General features: G+C 39.0%; 1 protein-coding gene across 6 annotated transcripts in view; it reads right to left on the reverse strand.

The window, feature by feature from the left end:
* FRMPD4 (FERM and PDZ domain containing 4) overlaps window positions 1-16113 on the reverse strand; it is a 311895-nt gene that overhangs the window by 119621 nt on the left and 176161 nt on the right. For all 6 annotated transcript variants that reach the window (XM_083802665.1, XM_083802667.1, XM_083802666.1 and 3 more), the window contains one exon: window positions 2035-2151. In XM_083802665.1, coding sequence (XP_083658791.1) covers window positions 2035-2151 — 117 coding nt within the window. Of the gene's footprint in view, window positions 1-2034; window positions 2152-16113 lie in introns of those variants that run through there.

Raw genomic sequence — 16113 nt, forward strand, 5'->3', positions numbered from 1 at the left:
GGGTCCCAAAGAGAATGGAGAGAAAGCACCTCATAAGAACACACACAAAACAAACAAACCAAAACAAACAGTAGACAAACAAACCAACAATAACAAAAACAAGCCTAACATTACTTAAGAGCTAATTTGGCATTGCTTGTTATGGCATTTTCTTCTTAGATTAATTTTTCTGCTTTTAAGAGGTGGATATAGCACTGTAAGGTACTAAAAGGCAATCAAGAAAGTAAACAAGCAAACAAACCAAAAACAAAACAAAAACAAAACAAGTAATTATTATCTACTGCAGGTTAGAAAATGCTCCCAAATTACAAAATTAATGAGTACTAATGCACTGCATTCTGTAAGCCACAGCTGTTTATAGTTACACAAGTACAGCATCCCATTATGTGACCAGTGAGAAAAGAGGAATGAAATGTGGTGGTGCCTGTCCTTAGAAACTGGATGTTATTGTTCAAATGAATCTCAGTCAGGCAGAGGAGAATATACTGACATTCTAAAGAAAGAATGGACACCCCCGAAGAGTAGTTTCTGATATTGAGAAAGACCTTCTGTACAGGAACGCAGTTGCTAGTTACTGACATCTAGGTCTGCAGTTTTTACTGGTGCAGATACCTTCATTAACTAGAGTAACAGAAGCAACACAGTCCTATCAGCACACTGCTTTTGAGGCTCACCAATACTTTTTGACAAGCCTAATCAGTTCAGGCAGAAAACCTATGCTAATATAGTTATATTGTGCCTGGCATTCAGCTTCGCATTGCCCAGCACTGCAGCCTGTGTCTTACAGACATGCAAAGCATGACAAATACTTGTTACAGGAAGAATATGACATTTCAAAGTCAGCTGTGAGCCTTCTTTAAGCCAGACAACTTGTTCCAATTTGGACATGTCTGAAATCTCTCTAAACCCTGAAAGCCTTATCGTGGTTGCCTTCAGGTTACCAAACTGCTACAAATCTTGCTTTGGTTTCGATACCAAATGCCTCCTAGGGAAGCCAAGGCATACACCCTGGGCAAAGAGGGGATGAATACAAAGGGGATCTTACCCTGTGAAATGTTTTTTTTGCAGATGACGGATCTGCAGGGAATTTAGGGTTTTAATGGTCAATTTTAAATAAATCTGATCTTATTACTCTGTGTTAAAAGAAAGGTCTGTAATTCTCATCCAGGACATTTTAAAGCATCTGCAAGTTTCTAATCAGACCGATAAACATAAAAATGAAATAATAATTAGAAACAAATCAAAACAAACCAGCCAACCAACCAAAAAAAACAGCCCTTCATGAGCAGAAACAAAATGCTGGACTTAAAATGATATATAAGCTAAAGCAACTAATGCTGCAATACTAAGCTATTGTTCTGCTAACTCACCACCACCCCTTCTTAGTGAAAAAGTTCCAAAGCCATATATGTACATTTGCTAGGATAACAAACTGTATTTTATCCAAGCCACTTAGGTAATTTTAAATAACAATTCTGCACAGTTTTCACTGGGAAAAGAAAACCCACTTTTGGTTACGATCAAATTATTCACATGGACATCTGTTTTGCAAACCTTTAAATTCAGAGCCAAAGGACTATAGATAATGTAAGAATTAGAATACTAACTATACAGGATCAAAACAAACACTTTCTCATTACTGGTATTATGAATATATTAAACAAGCTAAAAGAGCTCATATGGCAGAGATGGAGGACAGTTGTTAATCCCAGACAGAACTGACCTTTCTCTTCATTCTTTAAACAAGGAAGTTTTATTTTCATGTTTTGTTAATGACATTTGTTGCAATTCCTCAACAAATTACAGGTCCTTATATTAGTGTTTGCCTTAGTAAATGAAATAACCAAGCACCACAACACTGCTTAATAAAGAACGAGGATCCATGAAGTCAAAGCTATCTGTGTGCAATAAAACAAAACAGTGAAACATAAACTGTGTAAGGCTGAAACAGGAGTTAGGATTCCGAGGAGATGCTGTTAGGAGCAGCGCTGCAGCACTGCGCTGTGGTGTGCACAGCTCGCACTACCCACTTACTTGATGAAGTAGTCTCTTCCATCTCTGTTTGCCGTCATCTCCCATCCATAAGGTGTTCCCTGGTTCAAGCTCCAGGTCCCCGAAGGATGAGACCAGCCTGAAGACTTGTTCCTGTGGCTGCAGTTTAGGGGGAGAAAAAAAACTGTGTGACTTGTCTGTTGTAAGTATTCTTAAATTTACTTATTTCACATCATTCACTTTGCTTCCAAATACTTTCAAAGTTGTGAAAGTTGTTTGTCTGTGACACAGACAAAATCTAGGCAAATGAAAACAGGTTAGTGCGCCTACTCATATTGCAATATTCTTCCAGTTAGTGGAAAGATACACTGTCACTTCTAATGGTCTCTGAGCCCAAGCCTTTGGCAGGGGAAATCTGGGACACTCTGTCAGTCCCACATCCACAATGCTCATTTGCAATAGTTTCCAGCATGAAGGGTGAGGAGCATTTTCATTCATTGCCATGTCATGTTCAAATGCCAGTTCTCAGTACAGTTTTAGCACAACAAACAATGAAAAAAACATTGCTGCGCATCGCACACATGATGCACTAACTGGCGTGAGAAGGAACATCGACACTCGTTCTCACTGCTAGCAAGCAATTCGTTGTTTCATGTCAGAATGAAAGACCATCACACTTCTGTGTACGGATGCTAAACTGATTCAACATGCAGACGTTGTTGCACTTGATTGCTATCCATCAATCTCTTCCTCCAGATAACTTCTAAAAGGCTGCACTATCTCTGAGCACAGTTACAAATCACCGCTCCAGCACTCTCTGCTACTATTCCCATTCCTGAGCACGAGCTAAGTCTCAAATAAAGACACAGCTTACAGAGTTCACTTAACTAAGAGAGATTCATCAGCTCTCCCAAATAAGAGTACCTATCCACAGGTCTGATACTTTTTGTGGAGTGTAATCTACAGTAATCACACACAAAAAAGATAGTTAGCAAGAATCCCCCATAGTTTCTCATAGGAAATCCAAACATTTGCATTGATATGTTGCTCCTCAGTTGCAGGAATTAAGCTAAATGTTACCACACATTCACACTTCTTCTGTGGGACTTACAGGTGCAGAAAGCGATAGGTCTTTCAGCAAAATTAACCAAGTCATGAATAGCTATGTACAATCCAAAAAAAGAGAAAGAACAGGAAAAGGAGGTAGAGTAACCAAAGATGTTAAAGACCAACTGCAAATGCGTCACACATGGCTAAGACAAATCAACAAAGAACATCAAATATCCCCTGAAATTTAGAAATGCAAAACATTTCTAAAGTACCTAAAGGTGGGTTAGAATTAGATGGTCTTTAAGGTTCCTTCCAACTAAAACCATTCTATGATTCTATGATAAAGACACAAAATAAGAGCATGTTTTGAAATAGTCACCTTCTCCCTCTATCTGCCGATTAAACATATTACTACCTAGTTCTACTTGCTAGATTTACATTAAGTTCAAATGTTAGCAATGAACGTATTACCTATTGTTTTAGATAGAGATGTAATAACTTCTTTCCTTTAGAGAAACAGAGAGTAATGCAACCTGGTGAACACTCTTCTGGAAGAACAGAATTGGTCTCTATGGACAACTCAACAATTCATTGCAAATTGCTAAACTCAACAAAGTTGTACACAGTTAATCTTTCCCAAAGGAGGAATGCATCATTAAAACCAACTAGCTATTTCCCCCTCCCCCTTTATTTCAAGGATTAATCACTACTGAGAAAAGATACAGTGCTTCAAAACATAATTTACATGTAAAGTAGAGCATTACAATGAAGCACTAGATATCATCTGATTTACCAATTACATTAAGTACTCTATCTTCTAGGAGAAGAAAAAACATTTGTGTAAGCATATTCAAACACTAGTATTTGCCATAGGATGGGGCTTAAGTCTAATATTTGAATACGCTAGAAATCTTAATAAAATTACAGTTACTCGTGGCTAACAAAACACATAAATGCCAGATATGCTACATTCCCCCAGATAAATGCAACTAACCTATTCCTGATCAAAGGAATTAATTAAAAAAAGGCATCTGAGGAAAGAAAACAAGGTTTGAAAATAAGTATTTTCAGTGATTTCTCATACAGATTCATGGAAAATTAAGTTTCAGCATCCATGTTTCTCTGACAGAGAAATACCTGACAGAGAGAGAAAGGGAACCACCCTATAATCTAAGAATGACAATTTATCTCTATAGACTTCAAACTGCACTTAACACCATTTTGGTTCTTAAATACTGCAGCTGGCTTAAAAAAAAAAAAAGTAGAGAGCAATCTATTTTATCCAGATTATAAAGGCATATGCATACATTTAATACTTTTAATTTTACTTAGATACATTTCTCAACCCATGTTAGTTTCTCCACCTGTAAAATGGGTACATAGACATTTAAATTCCCATGTAAAGCACATCGAACTTCTATTATGAGATAATGTGTAGGAGCCCCCGACAGTAATGATGATCAATCCTTTCTGCATTCAAATTAAGGGCCCATCTTTATATGGATAATAACATCAGTGGATTTTAAGGTAAATTTAATTCCCCTGAAAGCCTTCTTTGAGCCCCTAAGCCATTATCGGTGCCAGAAGCTATCATAAAATGATGAATAATAACTGCCTTACTTAACTATACATATGTCTACATCAGCTGCAGTCCTCCAGTCTTTCTTACAATCAGTGGGAAAGTAATTAGCATTTGATTGTATGTATATACCTGTCTACTGTATACACCTAAGATGAGGTGTTAGACAAGTACAAATTCTGAGGTGGCTCCAGATGGGTGAAAAAAGAATACCCACCGAATATTTTCTACAGTAGTTTGCACAATTCAATAATAAAAACTCATGTCATAACAACAAGATTTTTTTGCTCCTGCATAAATGCAGCTCAAAGGTGCTTAGCACCAGTGATTCCCAGTAGCCTGTACAGTCTCAAAAAAGGAGAGAACAAACTACATTATTCAACCCATTTGTTTAATATTATTCCTCTTGTCTGCAAGGATTCTCTTCCATGGATGCTACTGGGGCAAAAGATGGCAAGGAAGAGATCAGTGACAGCAGGAATGTCAAAGTCTCTGTAGGAAACCACAAAACCACAAGCACGCCAGACATTTCACCTGGGAGAAGCACAAAGCCCTTCGGTCAGGCTTTAAGTCAGGAGGATGCCTCACGAGTGAGGGAGATCATCAGGCCATGGGAGATGCCAGCAAAAACCCTACCTCCCTGCATGCGATCTTAGATAAGTCCCTGCACATGATTTCTGATCACCATTTGCCACAGGCAAAGGAAGAGGAGTACACTAAGACTGCCCAGGTCTCTGAAAGATCTGAACAATTCCCAAGAGCGGAAAGATAAAGAAATGTGACTTCTACCCTGGCAAGCCTGCCCAAGGAGCAAGCCCTGGCACTGCTGTAACTGACTGCTTGCTGTCTATTGCTGCCCCTGCTCCCTACAACCAGACCTGCTGCTGGGCATGTGGCACTACAGAGCTCTTAGGTGCAGAACTTCATTGCGAAAGCCTAAGCCAGCATCATGCCAGCAGAGCTCTGAAAACAAGGCAGCATTAACTGTGATATCCCATCAGCCTTCTTTTGACAATCTCGCCGCAGACGTAGAAAAACAGATCCCTTCAAATTGCTTCACATTGAACAATCAATTCATTAAATCATGTAAGCGGCATGTAAGGAAGCAGCGTGCCGTGTGGAGGCAGCGTCTGACCGAGAATATAATAGCTGCGCCACAGTGAAGGTCTTAAGGTCAACCCTTTTTTCTGTCCTGTGCTTGAGGCATGACTGAGAATATGTTTGTATGTCAAGTCTTCTGTATTTGATGTCAGCAGTGTGTGACTTATGCAATATGCAGAACATACTCAGCATTAACCACGGTGCAAACAAGAAGTGAAGGCCTGTAAATAGTACCTAGCTCTTCAAAGATCAAAACTAGATCAATTAGAGTTTTTAAAGCATACTAATTAGAGCCTAATGTTCAGCGCATTTTAGATAGCTTTAATGCTGAAATTGACAGCAGAAGGCAACACTACTCATTTTTAAGGCATCAAAAAAAAAATTAAATGTTTAAATTTTCTGTAAAATTGAATGAAAACAAACAAACAAACAAACAAACTAGCACCTAGAAATAAAGACAACAAGCATGCAATTTTGCCCAGAATTTATTTTTTAAACCAGAAACTCCTCTCAGTAGGCCTTTGATATAGAAATCCTGACAGACTATTTATATCACCTCTATAACCCAAGTCTGTAAATTTTGTTGCCAATGTAATGCTTCCCTGAACTGGTGGAAACGAAGCTCTCAGGCTGCAATTTTCAAACAACAAAAAGTGGTACTTACATTCCCACCCTCTCAGCATCAGGCAATCCTCCTTCACATCACAGTTACTCTTGTGCCAACACAAGTAAACTGGATCACCTTAAAACTAAATGCTAGCATTGCAGCTCATTTTTGCTTACTGTACGGTCTCACAGATGGCCACACAAAAGCAAACAAGAAGGACAGAACAAAAACTGCCTGCTTCAAATATTCCTCAGGCAAAGAGAGTCAGACTGCACTTAACTAAAACTTTATTTAGTATACAGAGTCTACTGAAGCATAGAGCTCAGTACGTATGAATAGGTTGCCTACCCACCCCAAAGACAGACCATCAGGTTTATATCTACCCTTGTCTGAAGACAGGGGATACAAAAATTCTTGTTTCCTTAGGAATGAAAATGGACAGAGTTAGGATGTCTGTTTTATCACTGGAGTAGTCATCACTCCCTTGCCCAAGAACCCCAACTCTGCTGACAGGTTTCAGACCACAATAAAAAGTAAAAGCAACCTTGACACCCTCTTTTTTTTTTTTTTCTCCTCTAACAATATGAAGAAGGCAGAAACCTGGTTAACCTTGGTCATAGAGCGGCCTTCATTCTTGCTCCCTGCAAACTCAGGCAGCAGGCTATTCTTGCAGAATGATCCCCTACATAGGTCTGGATTGAGGAGTCCTTGCTGACTCCTTGGGATTGAAGTCCAAAGGAACCATATGGGGAAGCATATGGGGTTCATAAACCCTTTTTTTCCACCTTCACAGCCCAATCTTTTAGCTTCCTATTAGGACAGGGTGGAGAGTAGTTGTGAACCATCTGAATTGACTCCACATCCCAATTCCTCTTATGTAGGGCAGCCAAATCCTTTACTAGGCAGGAAGGGGAGGCATTTTATTTATTTGTTTGCTTTTAAGGCATGGTAGCTCTTGTTCAACAATTTTAACTTTTCCTGATTGACACTTGCATAACAAAGGTATCGTGGACACTTGACACTTTGTTTGATTCCTGGAGTGGTGGTTTTCACAGACTTGGTCATTCTCATTGTCCTCCTCTGAAATTCCTCCAGTCCCATGCCTCTGTTGAGACACAACCTTGGGCTTGCACTCAGGATATGGCATACACGGACCGGCCACCTCTTTAGTTGAAACCTTGAAGTAGTTATCTCAAGAAGGAGTTGAAGAGCATCTCTGGCATGTAGGCTCTCAATGAAGAGCTAGAGATTCAGTTCTATTCTAAAGTAGACATCTGAATTTGCAGTCTTTCTGCCTGTATTGACTAGATCTCCACTGACTGTAGTTTGGAGCTTCAACACCTTACTCCACGAAGATACCAAATTTCGAATTTCAAGCATATGAATCTGGAGATGAATTCTACATCACCCACAGAAGAACCCTTTGTAATGCATGCTTAATCCCTACCTTTAAATTCCCATATAATAATAAATTGCAGTTTTTTATCATTTATTCCCCATTCGATACCCCTTTTCAAAATGTCTAAGTAACGCATCAAACCAAGTACAAACAACTTCCAAGCTCCTGGTATACAGTTCTAAGATAGAAATTTTACACTGCATTCATCAAATGAGCTTTTCTAACCTTAAAATCTTTAGAGGTAAACACCATCTACCAGTTTGTAACCATTAGCTTCAGTGATCTGATCTCTAACATCACTTATCAAATTGGGGCATATCGTCCAAAAAGTGCCCAGCACAGAAGCTTCCTTTGGAAGCCCTCCTCCAAGTACTCCAAGTACTTATGTTTCTTTTCTCTTCTGGACATATTTTCTCCAAACGTTGCTTTTAGTTAATGAGTATTTGTGAGCTCACAAGCTACAGCAAAGGCTGAAGTTAGCCACAGTTTCTGTGATAGAAATCTTCATAACCATGTAAAATGTCTGTGTATGAAGCCATGTATAATCTCCTCAAATATAAATGATTTGAAATATTAATCATACATTTAATTTTTAGTAACTTTTAAAGCATTTACCTTGGATTTTCTCTGTTGGATCAATACAGTAGAAGGGTTATATTCTAATTTTCTTTAAAGCAATCCCTCGAACAACACAGCTGTAACAGCAGTGCATGAGGAAAGTTACAGAACTTGTTACGAAGAATCAGAGTACAACACCATGTTTACCACTTGGATATTTAATATGTTGGAAGCATCTCATTTAACATCTTGGTTGTTCTCATAGTGCTTGCTTACTTACAGCACTTCTTCATTCCCGATAGCACTATCTAGAGTGACTCATTCATGGCTGACCATCTAACATAAGTAACACAGGGTTCCTAATGGGCTAATATTGTTGATATATTGGCTTCCTTTATGTTACCATACTGAGAAAAACTCCTGAATTCTGAGTCTTGGAATGTACCCTTGCTTCATTTCAACTATCTATTAGTACAAAAGACAGTTCCTCTGTCTCCCATGTACCAGTACAGAAGTCAGACTCCCTCCGATACACTCTAAAAGGAAGACATCCTAAACAAAAGTCACACTGTACTTTCAAAAGTTGATTACAAGGGGAGCAAGGATCCACAGCAGCCCCCAGTAGGAAAGTCTAGCTGCAACCAACCCAAGGAGGTACCAAGAGGAACACCAGAGGCACATCATTTTGTATTATTATTTCTTAAAAGTAAGAACAAGCTTGTGCTTGCAACACAAGCAGAGTTCAATAACAGTATCTCTGTGATATTTAATCTTCTGCTGCCTCAGGAATAGAAGCCTGCTTTCTCAATCCAGTTCTCACCCACTCCTGTCCCAGAAGAATACAGCACTAAGCCTACCTCGATCCCACCATTTTAATTTGAAGGAGAAAAAAAAAAAAAAAAAGAAGAAATGAAGAAAGAAAAAAGTTTTAAAGACTTTGTAGCTATACTATCAAGAGCAGTCATCATACTCTGCTGTCAAAACACTCCTGAGAGGCAATGTACAATAGGACATAACGTAATGGGCAATAATTCCCAATCCAAGATCAAGAACACTGAAAAGGTTGATGTCTGTGCACAGACTGAGTCCTATAAGCCCTCACAGAAGGAGTTCTATCAGAGGGCACAACAGAAGACAATAAAATGCCCCAGACACACTTGATTGTATTAAAAAAAAAAAAATCATATTGGGCCTCCTACTACTAACTCATGTAAGTACAGGAGGGAACCCTAATGACTTCAGATACCCACAAACTAAGATACCCTTCATGATACCCTAAGATACAACCTGCACGTTTTCAAGTCTTTTGCTGGATTAGAAAGCAACAGGGTTTCAGTTCTCAATACGAATATGCAGTATTTTTGAATTCCTGGAAACTCTCTTCCAGTTAAAAGAAACCTGAGGGATACCACCCCAGAAGTAAGCTTAGAGTTTCAGGCTTTTAATTAAAACAAACATTAAAGGTAGAACCATTTTCCAAGGCTGTTCTTCTTATTTAACCACGTGAACAAAATGCTAGTTTTTTTTTTTTTTTTTTTTTTTTTTTGTCATGCGACAATGGTCTGTCCCAATAATCCTACAACACACAGCCATGCTCTGGACAAAGGCAAAATAATGTCACGATACATTTCAGGCTTGTCCTGAATTTCCATCCTGGATCATGCATAATCATATACGAAGTAAATGCTATTCCTGGAGGAAAAATAAATAAAAAAGCACCTCCTGCCTTCTCTGAATCTGGTCTTAATTAGTCCCTTCTTTTTCTTTATATCTTTATTTTTTTCTAGTAAGGACAATGAATTAGCCAGGCTGCCTTGGACTGAATGTCCAGATATTGTCTCCCACTCTAAGCGCTGTTTTCTTAGCAAGAGGATCTAGACGGCAACTACTCCTCAGACTCTGAATAGAACAAATAACTCCTCACTCCTTCTCATCTTCCACCACGGACACTCTCAATTATTCACAGTTTCACAGAGTTCGCTCATTCTTAGTCAAAACCAGCAACAATGTTCAGGGCTCCACTCAACGTTGAAATCCTTTGGTGGAAGAGAAAAAAGAAAACCACAAGTACAACTCGAAACTTCACAGTGAACTCCCCTCGGCCGGTTTACAATCCAGTAGAGATACCTTTGCAGAGAATCCTGTCAGCCTATTTTTTCCACAGATCACATGAGCTTCCAGCTCCTCAGTGCCTAAAACTGAGATTTCTAAATGACAGTCTATGCCAGGGTGGAGAATAGGAGGCACTCCAATGAATTCCTCCTCCGCCTGCCACTGCTACTGCTGCTGATCTAAGGCAGTGAGACGAGGGCCCAGGGCCACGCAACAGATCAGATCAGTGAGGAATCCCTTTCACCAGGGATCTCCTGGCTGCCATGGCAAAGACTCTGCTACTTCTGTCCTGACAGACAAGCAGTGAAACACAGTAGCTGCCCATCATCTGCTGGGGAAAAAAGGGGCAATTCCATGTGACCAGCAAAAAATTGTCTTTACCTGCTTCGCTTCTCTACAGGAAGAGTCAACACAGCTTTGACCATCAAGGGCATGGGGAAGTATCTGCTGGTGCATTTGCAAAGGTGTGCATGGGGAACAGAGAGACAACGAGCACACAAGAGAAACAGACATAAACCCAAGGTGTTTGCTTGGGCATGTGAAGTTGATTATTCCTGGTAAAGGCTTCGGATTTAGTCACGACCAAACAGAATGAAATGGATATTCTGCTTGACATGGCAGCTTTGCAAAATACGTCACTAATCCTAAAATCTGTAGGCTTGTGGTGAGCTATTCTGGGTGATTGTGGGCCTGTAGACAATGTCACGGTGAGGCACAAGGACTTCCTCACAGCCCATGTGTATCATTGTGTATAATCTAAACTAAAAACCTACCTATACATGGTGTTCACAATGACAACGAAAAATAACTCACCTTTATGGCTACTATTCATGCTACTCTTTTCAGAAACTCTCATCACTTCGGCATAATTTCCAGATTTCTGTCCATTCTACCAGTAGGGCAGAGGGATGCAGAATAAAACCAGTAGCTATTCAAAATGTACACTGTACCCCTTAGTTGATTGGCTATATGAAGAATGGCTCTTTGCAATCCAAAACTACAATAAGATAATGTTACTTCCTCAAAAACTTTGCACTAATGGTCTACATGTCGATCATTTTTACTTATGGATCTTCCATAATTCCTCTTTTGCGTTCCTCCATATGATCCACTTCATGTGACCAAAGCAGCAAGTACCCATACAGTGCAATGAAGAAGTACATAGGGTACATAGTTTTGCCTTCAGCTAGGTAGACAGCTCCTCTGTATTGTGTGGGGCTCCTCAAGGAGCCACTGTAGTCCACTATGGTCTCAGAACTAAAAATCTTATAGCAACATAAAATGGTTTGGGTTGGAAAGGACTTTAAAGATCACCTGGGTCCAACCCCCCTGCCATGGGCAGGGACACCTCCCACCAGACCAGGTTGCCTAAAGCCCCATCCAGCCTGGCCTTAAGCACTTCCAGGGATGGGGCATCCACAGCTTCTCTGGGCAACCTGTTTCCTTGTCCTATCATTATACCTACTCTTTTACCTGAGTAAAGAGTCCTTCTCCATCCTTTTTATAAGACTCCTTTAAGTACTGAAAGGCCACAATAAGGTCTCCCTGGAGCCTTGTCTTCTCCAGGCCGAACACCCCCAGCTCTCTCAGCCTTTCTTCATAGGAGAGGTGCTCCAGCCCTCTGATCTTTGTAGCCCTAATATCATAGTTACTATACTTCTGTAGCAGCTATCCAATATGTATATTCTCATTTTTCTTAAAATGTGATCTTCAGCATTTATCTCTGACAAATTGACAATTACTATCACACAATGAATTATACTCTATTCTTTTTTTCACTTTAGAGTAGTTACCTCTACTCTCACTGAATTTTTGTTCTCTCACCAGTTTTCCAGTTGAAGTGCAATCACGACTCATTATCAAGTTAATAGCAAATAATACAGAAGTTTTGTCATTTCTACCTTATGGGGAAAAAAATATCCTAGGTTCTTGCAATACAAATGTTATCTAGCTTATTGATCGCACTGTTACTATTATTAAGAGTTTACGATAGTACAGACTAGAACACTTGAAATGCAATACTATAAAGTTAGACAATAGTTTAGATGTAAATAACAATACATCTTATATTTTCTTACTACCTATTACATAGCTATTCATTTTATGCCATAAAATTTGACTGTGCACATTGCATTCTCAAAGGCAAAAAGGAATTTCAATTTTGTACATACGTATTTTTTAGTAGCATGAATTGGCATGGCTAACAAGACTCCCATTTTGACAGGAATATAACCTGTTTACTCTGAGTTGACAAATTTTGAGTAATCATACACCAGAAAAAGCAGCTCAGAAAACTTCCAGGCACTTTTTGGAGATGATTTCTATGGGATCTTCTTACTTCTTCAATGACGTCAATCAAACTAGAGCATACAAGGGTCACTTGAAAATTCTTCGTGGAGTGCTCCTCCTATAATGTGACATTTTAGTCCGGAGTGCTACTCCTCTAATGTGACATTTTAGTCTGTAGGTTAAGTGAAGATTCATCCATCAGAAGGATGGATTGAGAAAGGAATGGTGAAAAAAAATAAATAATGTCAGCCTATCTTAAACCCGTTTCGTAAATGAAATTAAAACTATCCCCTTACTTTTGATTAAAATTGATATTTAAATGATTTTCAATATCCAGAAATTAGTAAATAATAAGCATCGCTGTTCAGTGACTCCAGCAGCAGCTTCAAAATCCCCCAAGACCTTTCCTCAAAAGGCACATTCAATGACCTTGAAAGGATACCTAACCACTCACCACTGGCTCAGTTCATTTTCCAAAACCCCTTAAAATTATTATTTAGAAAAAAAAAAAAATATACATATGCATTTCACAGGAGCACAAGAAGGAATAAACCAACAAATACAGGACTTAGTCTTTAACAAATCCACTCATCAGAAATCTCAAAACCAAAGTAACCAGTGTCTGTTAGATTTAAGTCTATTTCAAAGACTATATATAAGTGAACAGTTGTAGTTCAATGTATTTTGTTCTGTTTTTTAGATGAAAAAAAGCCTTAATGTTCCACTTGGCATAAACCAAAATTCACAAAACTGAGAATATACGAACAAGTATTTATCCCCCTTGTAAAATACTAGCTCTACCATGTATTTTTCTAGACTACACTCCAGTTGAAAACTTACAAAAAACTTCAGAAAGGAGATCATAAAACCTTTGCTTGACAATCTGTTTACATTCTTAAATCATCTGCACAAAAACCTCAATGTTTTTATTTTCCTGTTTGTTTGTTTTTAACCAGCCAGGACTGCTTGTAAATTACCAAAAGTGGCTTGGTGAGCACTTCTGCCAGCTTCTTCAGTACCCCGGGATGAATCCTGTCTAGATTCATAGACTTATGAACATTCATACAATGCAGTAGATCACCTACAATTCCCCATTGGATTATAGGTGCTTCATTCTGTTCCCTGTTACCATCTTCCAACTCAGGGGGCTGGGTATCCTCAGAAAAATTGGTCTTACTAATAAAGAGTGAGACAAGAAAGGCATTAAGCACCTCAGTCGTAACCTCATCTTTCAACACTACATCTTTTGTCTCTGTTCTACTGTATTTCCAGCAGACATCTGAGAAGTTGAAGTCCCCCATGAGAATAAGGACTTACAATAGCGAGACTTCTCCTAATTACTTACAGAACTTCATCTACCTCTTCATCCTGGCTGAGTGGTCTATAACAGACTCCCACTGTAATATCTACCTTATTGATTGGCCTATATGGTAACCTTTTGAGAAATAACACAATTAAAGAATATTTTGCATAACAGTCAAAAGTTAATGGTACACCAGTGTTAAGAAGCCTTTATCGAGATATGGGGTTATTCAAAGCTCTCCAGAAATAAACCTGATTATGAAACAAATTGTAAGGCAAATTTGAAGCAGTTGCATTCTCAGGAAGCTGTCAACACATAGTAAGTTCTGTTGCAGAATTACGCTGCAAACCAAGGTGCATGTAAGACCTTAACAAAACTGAAAGAGCAATTTTTTTCCCCTTTCACTTTTTTCTTCCTTAGTCTTAATGGCTTCACAAACTGGGAGCCAACAAAACTGAACCAAAATGTCACATTTCAAATTTGTCTAAAGGAGTTACCTACTTAAGCATCAAATTCAACATTTGTGTATCAACAGAATGTAAGAGAAAAGGTGCCTAAAAACTAAGTCATGGAACTTATTAAACATTTGTGTGAAAGCTGTGAAGGTATAGTTCAAAACTGGAGAGAATTGATCTCAGAGCACTAGTCCATTCAACACATCTCAGGCATCCCAGAGGAGCTTAGAATGAGGTGGGCAAAACATCCATCTACAGGTAACACACTCAGTTTTCCATGCCATTTGGTCTAGACGTGAACCTTTTCTCTTGTATTCTCCTCTCACTAACATGCATGTCAATAGAAGCTACATGCCTTGAAACTCCAAAGAAATCACAGATTTCTGTGAAAGGAGCTAAGAAATGGAAAGCTGCGAAGGAAAGACAGAAAGCAAAGAAAGAAACCATTCGCTTACTGCCCTGGTTTCTGTTGGGATAGAGTTAATTTTCTTCACTGTAGATGTTATGGTGCTGGGTTTTTTTTATTATTATTATTATTTTTAAAATTTTATTTAGGAGAAAAATAATGCTGATAACACACCAATATTTCAATTGTTGCAGACCAGCCCTTACACAGAGCCAAAGCCTTTTCAGCTTCTCTTGCTGCCCTGCCAGAGAAGAGGCTGGGGGTGCACCAGGAGCTGAGGGGGACACAGCCAGGTCAGCTGGCCCAGGCTTACCAGAGAGATTTCACATACCATGTGGCATCGTGCAGAACAATAAAACGGGGGGGATGTTGGCCAGGGGCAGGGGTACTGTTGCTTGGGGACTGGCTGGGCATCGATCAGCAGGTGATGAATAATTGTGTTGTGTATCACTTGTTTTGTGTATTCTCTTCCCCTCCCCCCCGCCCTTTCTTTCCTATTAAACTATCCTTATCTCAACACATAAGATAATTTTAGTCTTTTTTGCCCCAGTTTTCTCCCCCATTCTTCTTCTGGGGACAGGGGGAAGGATGGAGTGAATGGTTGTGTGATGCTTAGTTGTCTGCAGAGCTAAACCCTAACACTTAAAACCGCTCTTGAGAAAGAAAAACAGAGAACAGGGTAAGCTCTAACATTTTATGAGACCCCCATCTGTCATAGCATACTCCAGACATGTAGCACTAATGTCTTCCATCATTTTAAAATCTCTTTTTTTTCCCCCCAGTACTAATGGGTTACAATACACTGTAGTCAGGAAAAATCGTCACTGAATTTTACTTTCAAGTTTAAGTCAGTAAAATCTCAGCACAACAGAGAATTAACAGTTTTCTCTTAAGCTCTTGCTGATGTCACTTCATTACCCAACCTCACTTTTTCTTGGCAAAAAAAATACACAGTGTGATGTCACACTGGTTCTCATTCTGACTACAAAGGATAGAATTTGGCACAAATCTGCTACAGAACAAGAAAATCAAGCACTGAATCAGTTTATCATTTCTTAAGATTGTCAATTTTGAATTTAAATCCACTTATTAGATACTTTATCAATCCAAATATTTAGATATTTTTTGGTTTATCAGCAACTCATACATTTCAGCTCTCTGGAAGAATACCATTCCAGACAGGAATCAGAGAAGGCAGCTTTTAAGTTACCATGAGTTAACAATAAAGGGACCGCATCACTTAGAAAAGATAGAATTCTAAT

The sequence above is a fragment of the Anser anser genome (assembly GCF_964211835.1).
Source record: "Anser anser genome assembly, chromosome: 1".
Lineage (NCBI taxonomy): Eukaryota > Metazoa > Chordata > Aves > Anseriformes > Anatidae > Anser > Anser anser.